Source organism: Hemicordylus capensis, chromosome 4 (genome assembly GCF_027244095.1).
Source record: "Hemicordylus capensis ecotype Gifberg chromosome 4, rHemCap1.1.pri, whole genome shotgun sequence".
NCBI lineage: Eukaryota > Metazoa > Chordata > Lepidosauria > Squamata > Cordylidae > Hemicordylus > Hemicordylus capensis.
This window is the reverse complement of record NC_069660.1, coordinates 286,364,724-286,386,533: the sequence shown is the minus strand read 5'-3', so window position 1 is coordinate 286,386,533 and position 21,810 is coordinate 286,364,724. Positions and strand designations below refer to the sequence as shown.

Sequence of the window (21,810 nt, the reverse complement as noted above, 5' to 3'; positions counted from 1 at the left end):
TAGGAGAGACCATATCACTCCTATGTTGAAAGAATTACATTGGCTGCCAATATGTTTCCAGACAAAATACAAGGTGCTGGTTATGACCTATAAAGCCCTAAACAGCTTAGGCCCTGGGTATTTAAGAGAACGTCTTCTTCACCATGAGCCCCACCACCTGTTGAGATCATCTAGAGGGGTTTGCCTGCAGTTGCTGCCAACTCACTTGGCGGCTACTCGGGAACGGGCCTTCTCCGTTTAAGCTTTGATTTTAATTGTTTTGTTTTTATTTGTTGTAAACCGCCCTCAGCCGTTTTTGGATGGGTGGTATATAAATGAATGAATTAATGATCAGGTCTATTTAGGCCAAGTGATCTTTCTGTGAGAGCACATCATCACTACAAAAAATTAGCATTGCCACACAGAAATGCTAAAATCTAGAATGACCTCACATTCCTCTAGAACAGGGCTGCACAACTTCAGCCCTCCTGCAGATGATGGACTATAACTCCCATCATCCCCAACTATTGGCCATAATGGCTAGGGATGATAAGAGGGCCAAGGTTGGGCAGCCCTGGTCCAAAACAGCAAAAGAGATATAAAACATAAGAAGAGCTTTGCTGGATCAGACTCAAGGCCTATCGTGGACAGAACCCTGTTTCCCACAGTGGCCCACCAGTTGCCAGGAGATGAATAAATGATTCTCCTGCTGTTGCTTCCCTGTAACTGGTATTCATTTGGAGGCATCCTGCCTCTGAACCGGGAGATAGCCTACAGCCAACAAGACTAGTGGCCCTTGATAGGTCTGTCCTCCAAAAATTTCTTTAAGCCTTCCTTAAAGCCATCTAGACATAGCACAGCATCCCTCCAGTGGTTGTTTCCTGGTGTGTACATTATCTCTCTCTCCCTCTCTCTCTTTACTTATTGATTTATTTAACATATTTCAATACCGCCCAAAACTTGCGTCTCCGGGTGGTTTACAATTAAAATCATTTATACATTAAATCAATTTAATAATTAAAATCATTTAAAACCAAACATTAAAAGTATTAAAACTATACATCTATTTAAAAGCCTGGGCGAATAAATATGTCTTCAGTGCCTTTTTAAAGGTTGCCAGAGATGGGAAGGCTCTTTTGGGATAAGGAACCTCCCCAAACCCACCCAACCCATGTAAACTGTCAGAGAACTTTTGTTGAAAAGTGGAACATGAATTTTCAAAGAGGAGGAGATTGGTAAAAATCACCCCTCCCCCATTGCACATGTGAAATGTTTTTCAGCATGTGCAATGTTACTATGGATGTCACTCAGTAAAGAGAATCCTCCAACACATCAAGCTTACAACAAAGAAACAGAAAAAGAAAGGACTGAATGGTTTATACATATGGGCCATCATCTAATGCAGGTATGCTTAAATCCATTTATTTCAATTGGCTCAAATCACAATTATGTGCTGAACTGTGGCCATGTGGGTCAAGTAAGCAATACCGTGTTTCCCCGAAAATAAGACAGTGTCTTATATTAATTTTAGCCCCCCAAAATGCACTAGGGCAATTAGCGGTACATCAGAAATTACTGCTAGGTCTTACTTTCGGGGAAACAGGGTAGTTAATTATGACTATGACTATTAACATTATTTCTATAGCACCTACAACTAGGCACAAAAGTAACAGAATGGAACTTACAACAAAACAACAAAACAAAACAAAACAACTTTTACTGGATTGTGCCCATAGCCACTAGGACACAGGTACGAAAGGGAACATTAGGTAACATCAGCAGAACCTTATGGGATTAGTAACGGAAATGTAAGGTGAAAGTGTTATTAGGAAGCTGTCACATACTGAGTCAGACCATTGGCTCATCTAGCTCTGTATTGTCTACACAGACTGGCAGTGGCTTCTCCAAGGTTGCAGGCAGGAGTCTCTCTCAGCCCTATCTTGGAGATGCCAGGGAGGGAACTTGGAACTTTTGGCATGCAAGCATGCAGATGCTCTTCCCAGAGCGGCTCCATCCCCCAAGGGGAATATCTTACAGTGTTCACATGTAGTCTTCCATTCAAATGCAAATCAGGGTGAACCAGGGGCATAACAAGGTTGGCTTGGGCCCAGAGACAAGTTTTTAAAATGGCCCCCCCCACCACCACCTGTCATCCGTCATTGCCTTCCTCTCCTTCTCCTGGCCCAATGTAGACTCTGCTAACTATCCCAACTAGTTAAAAGGTGTAAATTACAGCACAGCAGAACCAAATTTATTGACTGCCTGACTCCCTTAGACTTGAGGCGGTTTACATAATTAAAACAACAACAGCGGGGTGTGGTGGGGGGAAACACACACACACACACCCCTAAAAGCCTGGCAGAATAGATAAATTTTCAGAAGTTTCTTAAAGGACAGAAGGGAGGGGTATTAGGAATCTCAGGAGGCAAGGTATCTCAAATAAATGGGAGGCTGGATGATATGGGATACAGAATGGGTAGAAAGCAGATTATAATCATGCAGGAAATGAAATGGCCATGAATGGAACCTTGCACAACTACTGACCTTTCTCCAATTTGGGAGAGCTAGGAAGAGAGAGGCTTCTTCTCCTTCATCATGTATACTTTTAAAAGACCCATAGGATCTCATGTGCCAAGGACAGGTCTGTAATGTTTGAGTGATTTCTCCACTCTCTTACCTAATTTTGCATGTTAAGTGATTAAGAGTCAAAGAACAGCCTTGGATGTTAAAAGGGGGTTGATAAACGAAGCCAAGGAACTGTGAAAAGCACACACTTGTCACTCTTCTCTTGTGTGTGCCTCCCCACTTCTGTTTTCCTAATGGGAGGAGGAAGGGGGCTGGAGCGTAGCAATTAAAAATGAATAAAGGCCCTTTGTGACACTCTGCTTCCCCTTCCTCTCCCTCCCCCCTTAGGGAAACAGAAGCGAAGCCTGGGCGGGTGGGCAGCCATAATGCCCCAAATAATGAATTAATATGCCCACTCCCACTGCCAGACATGCAGCGGGCAGGCGGGTGGGTGGGTGGGCCATAATGCCCCAAATGAATCAATGCCAACACGAGCAAAGGCGCGAGCAGCACTCTAAAGCTGCCGTAGCTCCTCCATATCCATAACAGAAGAACTGAATTTCTTAGAAGTGGCTGGCTAGCCTGGTGGCTGGAGAAGCTACAATTGACCTCCTCTCTTCCTTGCTCTCGTCGGCGTCCGTCAGCGTCCAGAAAGCAGAGCCGAACCACCCAATCATGTGCCTGCCTTTCCTTTCTTTATCATGTGGGATGCCGCCAGCCAATGGATGGGGAAGGAGGAGGAGCTGACAAGGGAAAAGGGTGGGGATGGGGAGGAGGGAGGGGAGGAGGGCAAGGAAATACGGCATGCTCGAATGAACATGGAGGAATTTTTTTTTTTTTTAATCAAATAATTCAAATCGAAGGAGCTGCGGCAGGTGCTGGGTGGGGGGAGGCACGTGACATGTCTCTGGAGGCCAGGGCACCTAGACAGCTGCCTCCCCTTGCCCGATCATAGTTATGCCCCTGGGGTGGACCCTGCTTAGCAAAGGAGCCAATTCACACTTGCTACCACAAGTCCAGCTCTCCTCCCATAGAAGTGTTACCCGTAGTGTTCAGTGGGGCTTATTGCCTTCTGTGTTTAAGTTTGTAGCTCAAGCCTCATACAATGAAAGTTGAGGCAGTGTAGTTAAGGCGTGGTGGTAGTGGTGTAGTTCATACAACTATAAAGTTGTATGTCACCACACACTGATGGAGAAAGCACACTTTCTTCCCACTTGAATTAATTTCCTAGAACTGCAACAACTGAAGCCATACCTGTGTTAATTAATATTTACAAAGAAATGCAGCTTTGTCATTACGTCACTATGTCAAGAACCTATTTGTAAAAAAAGGAATGAAAAAATAATCTTACTGAAGTGTTCAAGTGTTTTTGCAAATGACCCTAAGTTAATTAGAAAAGTCTGCACCCTGGTCAGTTCGCCTTCTCACATGTCAACTCTCATTAAATCAAAAAATTCTCATTTCAAAGTTAACCAACACCATGGTTAACAAAACTGTTAAACTGGGATCAAGTGGGCACATTCCTAGGTTTATATATGATGTCATGCTAAGCAGCCCACAGCTGAACCCGCAAAAAGTATGAATGATTTTTCAATATAGTAAGTATCTGATCTAATGCTAATTCTCTCTCTATAGGCTAACTGTGCTGGGAACAGGTGGCCCTGCTTTCAATTATGGAGGGCTAGCATGCCAGTGTGAGGCCTGGATTAGTTCACCTTCTCACAGGGAATTTGCCTCGGTTGGGAATGGATTTATTATGGCTTCACACATGGAATGGAGCTCATGTCAACTGAGGGCAGTGACACATCATATGATTCAAATTAACCTGCTGTGGACTGTTCCACAGGGCTGAGATTGTGTATTAAAATGACGACATTTTAAAACAGCTTGAAAGAAACCAGGATTGGTGAAGTGCAATGGTTCCAATTTGTTCCAACTAATCTATCACCTGCTGGAGATATTATTGTAGTGGGTTTCTGGTAGCTGCTATTTTCCAGGTTTCTCCAAACCACTGACCTTGCTAATGGGTACAACTGTTGCCTTTGGAGGTAAAGAGGGTGAATGGGGGGTGGAAACCCTACAAAGTACTTTTTAATGTACGACTGGAGGTATGTTATTCATCACAACAAGCAAGCAGCAGAAGCAAACAACAAACAAAACTCCTGCAGCCTGTTTGCTGAATGATAAAATGGAGAACATCATATTGCTTAGGCTGACTGGGTAAAATGCTCTATAGAAAAACACTCCAAATGGCAACAATTCAACAAGCTTAATAATTTCATACATAAAGCTCTTTCCAAGAAAATGACACAGGACAAGAATTCTGGCACAAGAAAGCTTGCATTTTTCCTAGACTTGTAATTAGTAATTATTAGATATGTTACACTTCACAAATAACTGACAGTTTTTGTAATATATTATGACAAAGATTATGATAAAGTATGTTGAAAAATACTCTAAGACACCCCCACACTTGATGTTTTTATATCTGAAAATAGAAAGTTAGGCATAGAAATAACAGTGAGATAATAAAACAATATGATCATCTTCATAACGGCCAGTAACAATTAGCTGCCCAGCTGGAACTTGTACAATGCTATATCTTATCAGATACCCCTATTAGATTGCAAATAGAGAAAATGATGGTGGACGTTACATTTAATTTTAAAAGCTGTCATTTCAAGTAGAATGCCAGCAAGTGCTCTTGAGCAGCTAAAATTTATCTCAGAGCCATTTAAGAAATGAGGTTTGTTTCTTACCACAAGCAGGTCATATTTTACTTCCACAAGGAAGTTGACTGGTAGTGCCTGAATCCCGCCCCCCCCCCTCTCTCTCACACACACACACCACATGGGAGCCATTTTCCAGTGATGTGACTTCCCAATGATGTGGAATGTTCTTACCATGTGGGTCCTTCCCACCCAATTGGCACGGGCAACAAGCAAGTGGGAAAGAGCCACATAAAGTGTGCCCTGAGAGGAAGGCAAGAAAGGAGGCAACCAGGCCAGGGGAGAGCATAACATCGGCCCCCATAGAGACAAGCTCTGGCCTGTGAGGACTGTTGGGGCAACCACCCCGCTTCCCAGGAGTATGGAAATACTAGTGTGCATTGAGAGGAAGGCAAGAAAGGAAGTGCCCAGGTCAGGGAACTCTTGACCTCAGCTCCTGAAAAGACCAACAGCCTGAGACATTTTATTAATCTTTTGTAATTTGCTTCTTTTAATATTGTGAGCCTTTGTAAACCTGGGTGCCTTTGTCATGGAGAAAGGCAGTATAAAAATGTAGTGAATGAATGAATGAATGAATAAATAAATAAATAAATAAAGGCCCCGCCGATGTAATTATAGTCTTCACATGTCCTTATCATTGATGCAGAATAACACTCCATGTCACTCCATGTATGTCACTTTGTGTCAGAGAGAGATATACAGGGGACCTCAAGGCAATATCAGACAAGCATTACCTAATCCAATGGGTAATGTGAATTTAAGAAAGCAAATGGTTACATTGTATAGATACTTCTGCAACTACTAGAATAAAATAAAGCAAAGTGAATAAACTATGTGTGTGTGTAGATTATAAAAAGAGAAATCTGAAAACTGATTTCTCTTTCAACATTTTAAATATGAATATAAAAATTGGTTTAAAAATACTGTATAGCTTGACATTTATTTTCCTAGTGAATTTTTAAAATATAATTAACCTAGTAACTGGGTTAATTCTATTCCACTAGAACTAGCAGAACTGAAACAAATGTGTTGTAAAGCAAATTTAGTTCTGTTGTGTCTACAGCCATATTGATGAATATGTACACCTTGGAATATTTAAAGTTGCAATATAATTTTTTAATGATTGTTTAACACAAACCATCGGCCCACATATTTATAGAACAGTATACATTTCATTCACAAGCACTTATCAGTATATTCATTTATTCTATTTAGAAATTATAGTTAATGTTCCTGAAACCAGGAGTGCTGTTTGTGGAAGGCTACACAGTTGATTTTGGTGGGCTCTTTTGAAAGTTATGACAATTTTGCAAACGGTCCAAATCAAATTCTTAGGGTTGAATTTTTGTTTGTTGCTGATACAATGGCATCTGAAACTACACTGAGGAATGAGCCAGCTAAGGAATTGCATATTCTGAAACCATGCTGGCTAAAGATGGGGGCAAATTAGTAATTGGGGTGGCCTGAAAGAAAAAATTGCCTATATTCTTGTGTCTGAAAACCTCCAAGTTTCTCAGTGCACCCAATTTTTAATCTGTGACATCTGATTGGAAGTTAAGAAATGCATATCACTGCCAGTATGTATGCAGGCAGGAGACACCTGTCTTTGCAAATAGACAATTGTGTGAAGGACAAAGAGAGACAAACAGCATAAGTAAGTAAGTAAGTAAGTAAGTATCTGTCTATCTATCTATCTATCTATCTATCTATCTATCTATCTATCTATCTGTCTGTCTGTCTGTCTGTCTGTCTGTCTGTCTGTCTCTTTTTATACTGCCCCAAACACAAATTCTCTGGGCAGTTTACAAAACAATAAAAACAAACAATAAAAAGATTGACACATTTCAACAATTAAAATTTAAGAACTTAAAACTATTAAATCACAATTAAAACAATATCTAATTAAAAGCCAGGGTGAACAAATGCATCTTGACTGCCCTTTTAGAAGTTGTAAGAGGTGGGGAGGCTCTTATTTCAGTAGGAAGTGTGTTCCAAAGCCTCTGGGCAGCAGTGGAGAAGGCCCGTCCCTGAGTAGCCACCAGACGAGCCGATGGCAACTGCAGACAAACCTCTCCAGATTATCTCAATGGGCGGTGTGGTTCATAGAGAAGAAGACGTTCTCTTAAATACCCAGGGCCCAAGCTGTTTAGGGCTTTATAGATGATAACCAAAACCTTGTACTTTGTCCGGAAACCTACTGGCAGCCAGTGTAGATCTTTTAAGATAGGAGTGATATGGTCTTTCTGAGATGACCCAGAGAATAACCTAGCTGCTGCATTCAGGACTAACTGCAGTTTCCGGACTACGTAAAAAGGCAGCCCCACATAGAGGGCATTGCAGTAATCCAGCCTAGAAGTGGCCAGCAGATGCACTACTGTTCTGAGGTCATTTATCTCAAGAAATGGATGCAGCTGGCGTATCAGCCGAAGCTGATAAAAGGCACCTCTGGCCACCGCCTCAACTTGGGACACCAGGGAGAGTTTTGTGTCCAGAAGGACCCCCAGACTGCGTACCTGTTCCTTTTGGGGAAGTGTGACCCCATCCAGAACTGGCAGATCAAAATCATCTCCCGAGTTCCGACCCCACACAACAAGTACCTCCATCTTATCTGGATTCAGTTTCAGTTTGTTACCTCTCATCCAGCCTATCACTGCCTATCACTGCCTCCAGGCAGGCATTTAGGGAGGTTTAGGGAGCCCCTGGAGGCGCAGTGGTAAAACTGCCGCCCTGTAACCAGAAGGTTACAAGTTCGATCCTGACCAGGGGCTCAAGGTTGACTCAGCCTTCCATCCTTCCGAGGTCGGTAAAATGAGTACCCAGAATGTTGGGGGGCAATATGCTAAAATCATTGTAAACCGCTTAGAGAGCTTCCAGCTATAGAGCGGTATATAAATGTAAGTGCTATTGCTATTGCTATTATGCCTTCTCCTGACGATGTTGACATGGAGAAATAGATTTGGGTCTCATCAGCATACTGATAGCACCCTGAACCAAATCTCCTGATGATCTCTCCTAGCGGTTTCATGTAGATGTTAAACAACATCGGAGACAATATGGAGCCCCGAGGGACACCATACCGAAGTTCAGACAACAGTCCCCGAGAGACACCATCTGGAATCTGCCCAAGAGGTAAGAGTGGAACCACTGCAAAGCAGTGCCTCCCACCCCCAACCCCCTCAGATGCTCCAGAAGGATACTATGGTCGATAGTATCGAAAGCCACCGAAAGGTCCAAAAGCACCAACAGAGTCACACTCCCTCTGTCAATTCCCAACTGGAGATCATCCATCAGGCCGACCAAGGCAGTCTCTACCCTGTAGCCCACCTGAAAGCCAGTCTGAAATGGGTCTAGATAATCAGTTTCCTCCAAGACTGCCTGGAGTTGGGAGACCACCACCCTCTCAATTACCTTGCCCAGCCACGGAAGGTTGGAGACAGGCCTATAGTTGCTCAACTGAGGAATCCAGGGCAGGCTTCTTCCGAAGTGGTCTAATAATTGCCTCCTTAAGGCAAGGTGGCATCCTGCCCTCCCTCAGAGAAACATCTATGATCTACCAGTCCTTCCACAATAACCCCCCTGCCAGATAGTATTAGCCACATTGGGCAAGGGTCAAGAGAATAGGTGGTAGGCCACATCGCTCCACACAGCTTGTCCACGTCCTTAGGAGTCACAAACTGGAACGGATCTAGCCTAACCGTATAAGAGGAGTCGCTGGACACCTCCAAGTCAGACACTGAAGTAATTGTGGGGTATAAATCCAAGTCGGCTCGAATATGAGAGATTTTATCCACACAAAACTCACTAAACCCGTCACAGTGGGTAATAGATGGTTCTAAATTCTGATTCAAAGGAGGAGGGGCACTCACTAGCCCTCTCACAACCCTGGACAACTCCGCCAGACGTGAACTTGCGGACACAATACGGGCCGAAAAGAATAGCTTCTTTGCTGCCCGTATTGCCAGATCTTCAGATGTGTTCTATGTTGTAATCTGTTAGATTCGACTCAGGTCTTCCTCCATTGTGCTCCAGTCATCTACCTCACCACTTCAGCCCCTGTTGTTCTTCCGTATACCAAGGGGCCAATTTTGAAGCAGGTCAGAGAGGATGCTTAAATGTGATCATGTCTACTGCCCTGGTGAGCTTGCAGTTCCAGTTCTCCACCAGGGCATCAACAGGATCACCGGCAGAGCCAACACTAAATCCCTCCAAGGCTTCTTGGAACCCTATTGGATCCAATAACCTTCTTGGGTGGACCACTCTAATGGGCCCCTCATCCCTGTGAAGGTGGGGTGTGACTGAGTCCAACCTTAACCAGATGGTGGTCTGTCCATGACAATGGGGAAATCACAGGAGTCTCCACCCACTGAACACCACCCTGATTAGAGTGAAAGACCAGATCAAGCGTGTGACCTGCAATGTGTGTTGGTCGCAAGACCCTTTGGGATAAGCCCACAGTTGTCATGGCCGTTATGAACTTATGAGCCACTCCAGACAAACTGTTCCCAAAGTGGACACTGAAGTGCCCCAGCACCACAAGCCTGGGAGACTCCAATGCCAATCCCCCTGCACCAGGGACTCTATCCCCCTGCACCACATAGACATATAAATCCTCTTGAACAAAGAAGCTTCAAATCTGAGTCATACTTTCCCAAGATATGTGTTGTCCTATAATTCAGATGCCTTATCTGCTAAAGAAACAAGTTGTTCTAGTAAGAAGTAATCTGCCTACTTTCACTATCCCTACTACTGGACTAGATTTGGTTTAAATTGAGGTCTGCAAGTTAGCTCCTCATGTGCCTCAATAGTTCTCACATCTGCCATATTAGATTGGGGTGGATGACATCATTACAAACTATACCATTGGGGCATCTATATGTGCCTCTACAGCTGTAGCAAATTTGGTTCACATCAGTTAGGCGGTTCACAAGTTCGCCCACTTGTGCCTATATCTGCCATCTTGGATTGGGGGTTGATGACATCCTCACAATTAGGTTCAAAGTGGTTAGGCAGTCCACAGGTTAGGTGGTTCACATGTGTCCATAACTCAATTTGGTTCATATTGGTCCAGGTGTTGCAAAGTTCATAAGGGGAGACAGGGCTGTCCTTAGAGAGCCCTGATGGGGTGCAGGGCCCAGGGCAAATCAGCCAGTGTGGGCCCCGCTACCAGTTAATTCTAATGGGGGGTTAAAAGAGCGGGGCTTGGCATGGTCGCCCTGCTTGCCATGCCCTAAGGACAGCCCTGGTGGGGAGACAAACACACAGACACACAAAATGCCGGGCGATCTCATAAGCCTACTGGAAAGTAGGCTAAAAATATCCTTTCGGAACAAACTGGAGTCTCCAACATATTTAATTTAATCATTTACAACCCAATTAATTGGCATGGAAGACGATGAAGCTGCTCCCTCTAGAACTTGATTATGAGGCAGGTGGTTACTCCTAGTTTGTGCTGTTTTGGTTCAGGATTTGTTATTTTATTAGGATTTATTTTCTTGTTTTGGAGTTTTATTGTTTTAAGCTTTGTTGTGAGTCACCTGAAGCTTTAGAAGAATTTCTTGTCTTTTAAAAGGAATCTTTTAAAGAATAATAGAGAGACTCAAAATATAAGGAAGATCAAAGTCAGCCTCAGGTATAGCTATGCATAATTCTACTCCCCAGATTGTTTTTAAAAATAACAATCTTGGACACTAATTTTTAGGATTCCCCCAAAACATAGCATGCTACACACAAAGTAGACCTTACCACTCATTTCAAATAATTACAGACTCTGGATTTTAGAGTTAGAGTGTGTAAGGGTCTGCCACTGTTCAAATATGCGTAATTACTTGTTTTTGTTTTTACAAAATATTTGGAGTGCTTCATCACATGGATACATGCATATCATGTACACACATACAAACAAGACTAATCAATATTCATTGTGACTGATGTAAGAGAAAAATATACGGCATCAAAAGTAACTCACAATAAGCCCCTTCTATTCTGTTTGCTACTCATTACCAAAACAGTTTAATAACTATATAACCCTGCTCTTACATTTTAGAATGTTTTGCAAGGTTTGGTGAACGTCATGATTTTCTTTTTCTAGGAAGGACTCAAGACTCATATCCCAAGTTTTTATTTGCTGTGAGTCATATTAACAAAGAGCCATATGCACATACTCAAAGAGGCTCAGAAGCCACAGGCTGCAGACCCCTGGGCTAGTGCTTACACAACCTGAGTCACTAAACAGAATGTAAACAATATGGTGGCTTGTCAGGGACTAAATAAACCTCCTGATTTTGATGTCTGCCTCAAACTGCAAAGCATGGGGGCTGTCAATCACCTGGCAGGCCATAGGGTAGGTGTGGTGGGCTGCATTTAGTGGCTAACAAATTGTGCTGGCAGACAGCACGAAGCTTGCATTTACTTAATACTTCTACACTGAAGTTATAATTTTCTTGAGAAAGCATGTCCCCCATTTTGGCTGACACATGTCCAAAACAATTTTCAGAACCCTGTATGTGAGAGATGTCAAATGTCCTCAACATGAGCCTTCTTAACTTAAAGAAAAAAGTAAGCCCCTCTAACTTGAAGAAAATATGCTGGGCCTTCTGAAAGGTTATAAAGGCTTTCCTAGGATACCATTGTCTTGTGTTAGATAAAACAGGAGACAAGCAAGCTGGTCACTATGAGGCAACAAAGTTTATCATTTTATTTCCCAGGAATGAGACTTCTCATTTCTAAAGGAAAAGATGGCAGCAGCTACCACCTTCCTGCAAGTGAATTAAAAATAGTTTAAATAAAAGAGTGCACCTTCTCTAATAACCACTTGGATCTCTGCTTTGAGAGCCATGGATATTAATAAATTAAACGCAATTGGCAATTGACAAGCGCAACTGTAAATTCACAGTTAATAATGAGTTCTTACCTGGCCCATTGAGAAAGTCTTTAATCTGTAGTGTGATGAGAGGAGGTGGGATACCACTTTTATCATCCATTTCTCCTGCCACTGTCTGTAACCATGTCTTGCAGTAATCAAGAGTTTCTGGCAGAGTTTTCCCAGGATCTACCGGTAAGAAGAATCTAGTTATGACATGTCATTAACAAATTATGTACATGTAGCTTTTTAAAGTATTTATAGCTGATAGTCACATTCTATTAACTTTGTATAAATATATTGACACAGGGTCTTGTATAAATCCCTGCATTTATGATAATTCTCCTGCATTATGATAATCCTCCATACTTTGTACAGCTAAAAATCAACAAATACTACTGCTGCCACTAAAAAGGAACCGTATAGAGACCATTAGGCTTGGCATGTATGTCTAATAACTGTATACACTCTTTCCAAAACTGTTTGTGATCTAAATTCTAAACCCTAGGAGTAATGCAATTAAAATTTTCATAGCCACCTTTTAAAACAATTTGCACAAAAGTAAAGCAAAGCTAAGAGGAGAATGGAAGAGAAAGAAGAAACTATAAACAAGCCTTAAAGATCAGAAAACCACATGCTTTGAGATGCAATGGAGTGCTTCTACTTATGGGTTATTTGATACAGTTTGCAGTTTCACTGACATTGCAATCCCTTTTTACTACTAGGCTTTTGAAGTTAACTTCAGTAGCTTTTCCTCTTGGCCCTCCTTAATGGGACCCCTTTGCTCAATCCTTAATATTCCCAATTGTGACTAAAAGTTCACATTTGGTACTTCGATGTCTTTCTTCAGGTCCTGGACAATGTATATGAGAAATCATCACTGCGTAAAACTTTTTAGATCTTTGGCAATCGACAGCCTTTGTTATAATAGCTCTGTGAGTTTTATGTGGCTGCAGTGCCTGAGCATTCAAAAACATTTCTTTAAGAATTTCAGCTACAAGATTGTTTCATTCTGGCTTAATAATCATACATTGTGTTACCATTCATGACCTTTAACCCTCTTCTGTTATACTGTGAAGCTTAAAGAGAATATTATTCTTCCCTCATGTTCAGATAATTTCAGTATGTTACCAACTGCCTTATTCACCTTAAGCAAGATCACCTCTTTTCTTTTCAAGAACAGTAGTTTAATATCTTCACTTACAGTCAGCATATGGCAGTGTGGTGTGAAGTGAGCTTATAAAGTCTGTCTTGGAATGTATTTCTTAACCTAATCACATGATTCACATAAAACCTAGCATATATGGACCCTTATGCAATTTCAAAGACATACTGAAACCAATTGATAGCAACTTTAGATCTATATGGGAAAAGATTAAAAGTTAGCACATTCTTCTGAGGGCTTTTTTTTTATTTGATCAATTTTCAGGGACTGATTTTACAGCAACATATGTGCAGTGTGCTATATACATTATTTTCTCTCTCTTTATTTTCTCTCTTAGAGGACTGCATTTTCTATGGTAATTACAAAACAATGTAACGCAGAACACGACAAAGGCATTTTCTATGTTTTAATACTGTCATACTATGCCTTTCACCACCAAGACTGGGTTATTGTAAAGGCAATAATTCAGGCTGATCTTTTATAGCTAACAGTACTGAAGTCATCATGGGATGTTATGCACAACACCAAAGAAGACAGTCCAGCCAAGCATGACAAAGCATTAACTAAACTTAAGCTAGCCCCATATTCCAATGATTATAAGTTACTTTTAGTGAACGTGAGCCATTGAATTTTAAACTCAACATTATAATAGAGCCAGCGTGGTGTAGTGGTTAGAGTGCTGGACTAGGACTGGAGAGACCCAAGTTCAAATCCCCATTCAGCCATGAAACTAGCTGGGTGACTCTGGGCCAGTCACTTCTCTCTTAGCCTAACCTACTTCACAGGGTTGTTGTGAGGAGAAACTTAAGTATGTAGTACACCCCTCTGGGCTCCTTGGAGGAAGAGTGAGATATAAATGTAACAACAACAACAACGGTGAAGAAGTACCTAGAAAGCTCATTATATTTGTATAGCTGACAAATTTAAAACTAAGTAGTCATTAGACCTGGACAATGTTAACCTGAGAATTCTTAAAGAACTCAAACTGAAACTGCTGATATTTTCATTTATGTAATATATCCATAAACCAGCCTTCTCACTAGAAGATTAAAATGCAACCCATGTAAAATTAATTTTTGAGAAGAGAACCAGGAAGTTACATTATCAGTCTAATGATTATCTAGATAAACTGGTAAAAGACACAATTGAAAATTATTAAGCACTGATAACAAGCTGTCCTGAAGAAGAATCGGCATGTATTATGCAAAGGGAAGTCTTGGTTCACTAAATTTTTAGAATTCTTTGTGATCATAAACAAACATGAAGGTGGAGCAATCTAGCAGACACTGGCTGACATTCCATACTAACACTGCACATGCCAAAAGATGCTTTGTGCACACAACCGGAGAGGGATGATTTTCACCAATTTCCCCTTGAAATCTTTTCAGAAAGCACAGTGAGCTCCAGAGGAAGGGGAGATCAGCAAAAACTGCCCCTTGTTGATCATCCATTAGTCCTCCATTTTATTCTTAGCCTTTCAGAAAAACTGTGACAGAGTCCCTCATGAAAGATTTTAAATAAAATTTAGCAGCTATAAGTTAAGAGAACAAGCCCTCATATGGATTAGGAACTGGAGAAGGAGAGGAGAGGAACTGACATTTTCCACGACGGAGCAAAATAATATATCTCAGCATGATAGCATAGAGGTACAAACAGTAACTTCCTCTTCTAATATCCAACCTACTACTCGATCAGGAATGGCTGTTTCTTTGCATGTGTCACAATTCCATATAAGGGGTTTCCCCCGTGGCTTCAGCATCAGGGTGGCTCAAGGCACAAAAGAGGGCTGCAAAAACACTAATTTTCTTCCTTTTAGAATTCTACATTTTATTTGGAATATACAGCTCTTACCCATAAATCAGCAGCAGATGGTCAATTAGTTGTAGGAATTGGCCTTAATATTAATTTTACTAACTGAATTCAAAAAAACAGGTTGCTTACCTGTAACTTATGATCTGGATGTGATCCGTTGTATTCATAAGAACTGGGTTTCTGCGCCTGCGCAGGGACCTCCCGGGCTGACTAGCTAGCTCCTCTTTGCGCCCCGCCCGTCTGCACGTGCCTTGCAGCTTCCGTTAGAATCGACGGTTGGGGCGCCTCTCCTTCAGATTTCTCGCAGACCGCCATATAAATGACGATCCGCACACCAGCATCCACTAGTCCAGGCATTCTGCAGCGGGGCCGGCTGGGAGGGACTTATGAATACAACGGATCACATCCAGATCATAAGTTACAGGTAAGCAACCTGTTTATCTGGATTGTGATCCATTGTATCCATAAGAACTGGGTGTTTAGCAAGCTACCCCATAAGGAGGCGGGTGCAGATGACCCCCAGCTATGCCAACACACGTTTCAACACTGATCTTCCAAAATTCGCCTCCCTAGCCATCGCAGATCCAAAGCATAATGCTTCACGAATGGTAGATGCGATGACCATGTCGCCGCCAGGCAGACATCTGCCATTTTAATGCCTGACAGATGTGCCGCAGACGTTGCGTAGGCCCTAGTAGAGTGAGCCCGAACCGTCTTTGGCGGTGTTATCTTCTGGCTTTTATAGGCGAGGAAAATCAGTTCCACTAGCCAGTGAGCAAGTCTCTGGCGAGAGATTGGACGGCCCTTGCTACGCCCCCGGAAGGAGAGAAAAAGCTTTTTACTCTTCCTAAAGCCATGAGTTCTCTCCAAATAGTATAGGAGTGATCTACGCACGTCCAACGTGTGGAGGGCCTTCTCTAAGTCTGTCTCTGGACTACTGAAAAAAGTTGGCAGCACTATGTCTTGATTTAAGTGGAAATCTGTTACCACCTTTGGCAGGAATCTCGGATCGAGACGCATCACAACCTTGTGTGGATAGAATTGAGTGTAGGGTCTATCCATCCGAAGGGCCGTCATCTCGCTCACTCTCTTAGCCGATGTAATGGCTACCAAGAATGCCACCTTCAAAGTCAGAAACTTTAGCGGAATAGTCGCCAGTGGCTCAAAGGGTGCCTCCGTTAGGGCGGAGAGTACTAAAGACAGACTCCACTGCTCCATTGGGCTGCGCACAGGAGGGTAAAGGTTATTTACACCTTTCAGGAAACGCTTACATTCCGGGTGGGAGAAAACCGTGGACCCATCCCATCCCCTGTGCTTTGACGAGATTGCAGCCAAATGCAGCTTAATGGAGACATTCGCCAATCCACTCAGTTTGAGCGATGTCAGGTAACGTAGCACATCCCGAGGGGTCGCACGCAATGGCGTGACACTCTTCCCCCTCATATAACTCTTGAAGCGGTTCCACTTGCAGGCATAACTGCGTCTTGTCGACGCACGCCTACTGTTTAGTAAGATGTTGTTTAATAGTTGATTCTCCAAGCGGTCAGCTTGAGAGAGTGCACCTCGGGGTGTAACACCTTTCCGTGTTCTCTTTGCAACAGGTTTGGAGCCCTGGGGAACTTGTGGAACACTGAATGAGACATTCCCAGAAGTGTGGCAAACCACGGCTGGCGTGGCCACCATGGGGCCAGAAGTATGCATTTCGTTTGGTCCCGCAATATCTGCGCAACCACACGGCCCATTAACGGCAGCGGGGGAAAAAGATATAACAGCCCCGTCTTCCAGGCCCGTTGAAAAGCATCCCCCAGGGATCCCTGGCCTATGCCCGCACGCGAACAATAATTGGCACACTTTTTGTTGGCAACCGTGGCAAATAAGTCTATCGATGGGACCCCCCCAGATCTCGAACACCCTGTCGAGATACATCGGGTTGATTTCCCACTCGTGTCTTTGGTTGAAACTGATGTCCCTGCTGAGCCTGTCGGCCAAGCAGTTGTCTACACCCTTTATATGTATTGCCACTGGGTGAATTGAATGTTGAATGCACCAGTCCCATATTTTTCTCGCAAGTAGGCAAAGAGACAGTGACACTGTCCCCCCTTGATGGTTGAGGTAGGCAATCGCCGTCGTGTTGTCCAACTCCAGCTGTACTGACCGTCCCCTTATCATAGGTTCGAATGCCCTTAGGCCCTGAAACACAGCCAATAGCTCCAAGTAATTTATATGCTGAAGTCTCTGCAACTGGGTCCATGTCCCCTGCACGCATACGCTGGCGCAATGCGCACCCCAGCCCGCCATCGAGGCATCTGTCGTTATCCGGGAGGTGGGCTCCTTGGACACAAACTCGACTCCTTTGCCCAAATTGTCCATGTCTAGCCACCACCCCAGGCTGGCGAGGACATGTTGTGGTAGTGTCAAGTGCATATTCTGGCCATCCACATTGGGTCGGAAGTTGTGGAGAAACCAATGCTGCAATGTGCGCATGCGGAGGCGCGTGTGTGACACCGTTGCGGTGCATGATGCCATCAAACCCAACATCCGCTGGATTCGAACCGCTGGCTGCCGTGGAGTCCTCTGAAAGTGACGTATGAGTTCGTGCATTTGGGTAATTCTTTCCGCAGGTAAGAACGCCCTGGCCAATTTCAAGTCCAGCACTGCTCCGATGAAGTTCACTCGAGTCATGGGTTCGAGTCTCGACTTCTTCCAATTCACATTGATGCCGAGGCACTCCAACAAGGCTAGCAGCATCTGCACTTGGCGGGTCAGTAAACTCCTGTCGTGGCTCACCACGAGCCAATCGTCTAAATACGGATACAGCCTCAAGCCCTGAGTTCGCAGGTGGGCTACAACCACCGCCATCACCTTTGTGAACACTCTGGGCGCAGTAGAAAGTCCAAATGGAAGCACCACATATTGATAGATCTGTGCTCCTACTGTAAACCGGAGGAACTTGCGGTGACTCTCCTGTATCCCGATATGAAAATAAGCGTCCTTGAGATCCAGAGTAACTGCCCACTGTTCGTTCACCAGCAGAGGCAGAATTCCCTGCAGCGTCACCATCCTGAATTTCCTGGTCAGAATGAAGAGGTTGAGCCCCCTCAGGTCCATTATGGCTCTTATTCCACCGTCTCTCTTTGGTATCTGAAAATACCGGGAATAGTAGCCGGTCAGTCTGTTCGCCCATTGCACCCGCGTGATCGCCTGTTTCTCCAGCAGCACCTTGACCTCCTCCCGCAACACCTCCGTGGCCGGCGTATAGACCAGTCCAGAGAAGGGAGGCCTTGTCTCGAACTCCAACGCATATCCAGTCTGCACTATTCTCAGTACCCACCGGTCGGATGTTATGTTGTGCCATGCTGGCGCACGGCTTGCCAGTTTGATGTTGATCCTGGCAACTACAGGGCCGATGTAGTGGGTCCTGGATTGTAGCGTTGGACTTAATTGGCTGCTGCAAAACTGATGCAGTGGACGAACAGTCCCGTCAAAAACTCTTGCTGGAAGCGTCCTTGTCGCCTTGACGAGCTGTTTTTCCTTTTTGTTTTTGGTTAAAGCCCTTACCGCGTTGGTAAGGTCTGAATTGTCTTCGGTATTCTTTGCGGTCCCGATACCGATCACTCTTTCTCTGATAATAAGTGCGGCTCCTTGCGGTTGAGCTGGAACCGCTCGAAGGCACCATAAAGGTGCGGGCAGTGAATTTAGATTTTTTTAACGTCTCCATTGACGTGTCCGTGTCCTCATGGAATAAACCTTTGCCGTCAAATGGCAAGGATTCGACTTTCTCCTTCATGTCTGCCTGCAGGGTTGCTGAGTGAAGCCACGCATGCCTGCGCAAGCTCACTGCCGTCACCATTGCTCTCGATTCCGTCTCCGACAAGTGTTTAAATGCGCTCAGTTGTTGGCGCGTTATTGCCGTTGTTCTTTCGTACACATCATTAAATCTCCATTGGAAGTCCTCCGGAGACAAAGAGGATGAATCCTGTAAGAGCGCATCCCAAAGTAAATGGTTATAGCGTGCCATACACGCCGCATAATTAGCAATACGAATTGCTAAACTGGAGGTGCTATAGATCTTTCGACCCATAACGTCCATTTTCCTCCCCTCTTTGTCAGCAGGCGTGGAATGACGGTGTCCACTCTTGGTGGATGAAGCGCAACTGACAACCAAGGAGTTCGGTATAGGATGACGTAACAGGTAAGAGTTCTCTCCTTCAGTCACCCTATACAAATTTTCAATGCGCTTGGAAGTCGGAGCCCCGACCCCCACTGAGTCCCATGCCACCTTCGCAGCCTTGTCTATCCCAGGAATCATGGTGAGGGCAACAGGATGCGAAGTCTTAGACCGCTTCATCATATTATAGACCGGGTCAGCAACGTCCGCATCCGGAGAGCTTACGTCCATGCCCAGGGCTTCAGCGATGTCCCTTATGAGGATATGGTAAGCTTTCAATTCCTCAGTTGGCGAGGTGGATAGTTTTGGTGGCACATCCGAAGGGGGGTCAGACCTACGACTGATATCATCTCTGTCAGAGGCTGGTCCCGACTCATCGTCCTCACTGTCATCAGAGGGTGAAGATGATGGTTCAGAAGGAGGAGGTGTTGCTTTCCTCTTTCTTTTCCCAGCAGGTTTTTCTGGCATCCTCGTCTGGACCACAGGTAATTGTGAATTCTCTGGAATGTAGGTTTGAACTTGCACCAATGGTGTTTGTATAGGCAAGTTCACAGACGGCCCCTGATGGTCCGCATGCTCTGACTGCAGCAGCGGCTGAGCAAGTTGTCCAGCCTGCACAAAATTCCGCAGCCCTTGCACTGGTTGCATTTCTACCTGTGCCGCTTTCCAACGCAAGAACTCTGCATAATCATCCGGCACCCCATGGCGGAAACCGCAGGAATGAGTTGGCTGCAGCATTGTAGAGCACCCGACATCGGTTCTTGGATCCTGGACCACTGCTGGTGTCAGTGAGGCAACATGAGGCAGATCAGCCAGCTCTCCACCTCCAGGACCCTCGTCTAAGCCTGTCGACAGGAAGCCGCGAAACGTCGCACCCGAGGGTGTACTCGAACTCGACTCCAGCAGTTCTCTAAGTCCGTCCCCGTGTGTAGCCAGACTCGGAGTCCTTGGCGTCGAGGGGGACTGTGCCGGCGTCAATGCCGGTGACAAAAGATGAGGAATCCTCCTCAATGTCGAAGCCGTCAACACCGATGAAGGAGCAGTGTTCACATTCAATATCTGCTCCGGCACCGTGGACGCCGACGGAGGAATGGCATACACCGCCTGGGCAGTTATGGGAGGCTCCGATGCCGAGACTTGCAAATGTCTCGACGCCGATATCGACGTCGATGTCGATTCCAATGTCGACGCCTGTCCCAGACTGCCTTGGTCCAATCTCGATGTCGGCGCTGGTGTCGACGTCGAGACTAACGTCGATGTCGAAGCCGAGACCATCCTGACCGTCGATACCGGAGGTGTCGACGTCGAGGCTGTAGGGGACTCAGCCGAGTCCACGTCGTAAATCTGTGCTGCCGTCGGTGAGGGAGTTCGATGTCGAGACTCCTCACGATGGCGACCTTCCCTCTCAGAAGCATGACGATCTCTATCCTTATGCTTCCGTTTTTTGGAAACCTCCTTTGGTTTCTTAAACAGAGCGTCAACAGTGGTTTTAGACTGCTTATCAGCAGACCCACTGGAACCCAATCCCGGGGAGCTTGACGCACCGGACTCCTTCGACATCGAAGCTCCCGATGTTGAACCGGAACTCATCGACGCCGACGGATGAGGAGTTGGCGGCCGAAGTGCCTCCTCGTATAACGCAGCTCGAAGCCTGAGAGCTCTATTTTGCCTAGTTTGTTTTGAAAACGAGCAGCATATCTTACATGCCGCCGTGTTATGATTCTCTCCTAGGCACATCAAACAGGCGTCGTGATAATCAGTCGAAGGCAACTTTGCTCGACACTTTTCACATCGTTTGAATGTCTTCTTAGCTTCCATTGTCCAAATGCCGTTCCGAGTCAAATTCAGTAAACAATCTTAGGAACAAACAAAGCAGAGTCCGTAATTCCGTTCACCGTTCCGAGTCAAAACCGTCCTGTACAAACTTCGAAGTTAGAATCAGAGTCCCAAATCAAGTCCGTTGTTCGTTCTGAAGTCAAACCAATTAATCCGCTCAGTAGAGAATAGTCAAACAGTCCGAAGTCAAAAGTTTTGATAATAATTGAGGAGCAACAGCCAAGATGTGTAAGCGCTTTGGCGGTCAAGAGAAAACTGAAGGAGAGGCGCCCCAACCGTCGATTCTAACGGAAGCTGCAAGGCACGTGCAGACGGGCGGGGCGCAAAGAGGAGCTAGCTAGTCAGCCCGGGAGGTCCCTGCGCAGGCGCAGAAACCCAGTTCTTATGGATACAATGGATCACAATCCAGATGCATTGTTCCCAATACTGCATTTTCTGGTAATAAATAATACAACATATGGCTAGTAGTACTGAAATGTGTGTGGCAAATCTCAAAAAATAATAATAATTTGCCAAATGGCTCCATTGTGGCATTACTCATGAAATATAGAATGATGAGTTTTGAGTACTAGTCCTCCCAGTCATGAGGCAATCAAAACTTTAAGGGGCCACACCATTGCTTAAGTGGTTAAAGCCACATTTATTTATTCATACAATCTGTGTTTTAAGGCTTGAAGCTTTGAAAAGAAGCTGATGA

General features: G+C 44.5%; 1 protein-coding gene across 9 annotated transcripts in view; it reads right to left on the bottom strand.

Annotated features, from left to right (window-relative positions):
- Window positions 1–21,810, bottom strand: part of VPS13B (vacuolar protein sorting 13 homolog B) — a 714,157-nt gene that overhangs the window by 178,161 nt on the left and 514,186 nt on the right. For all 9 annotated transcript variants that reach the window (XM_053245154.1, XM_053245151.1, XM_053245153.1 and 6 more), the window contains one exon: window positions 12,184–12,321. In XM_053245154.1, coding sequence (XP_053101129.1) covers window positions 12,184–12,321 — 138 coding nt within the window. The remainder of the gene's footprint in view (window positions 1–12,183; window positions 12,322–21,810) is intronic.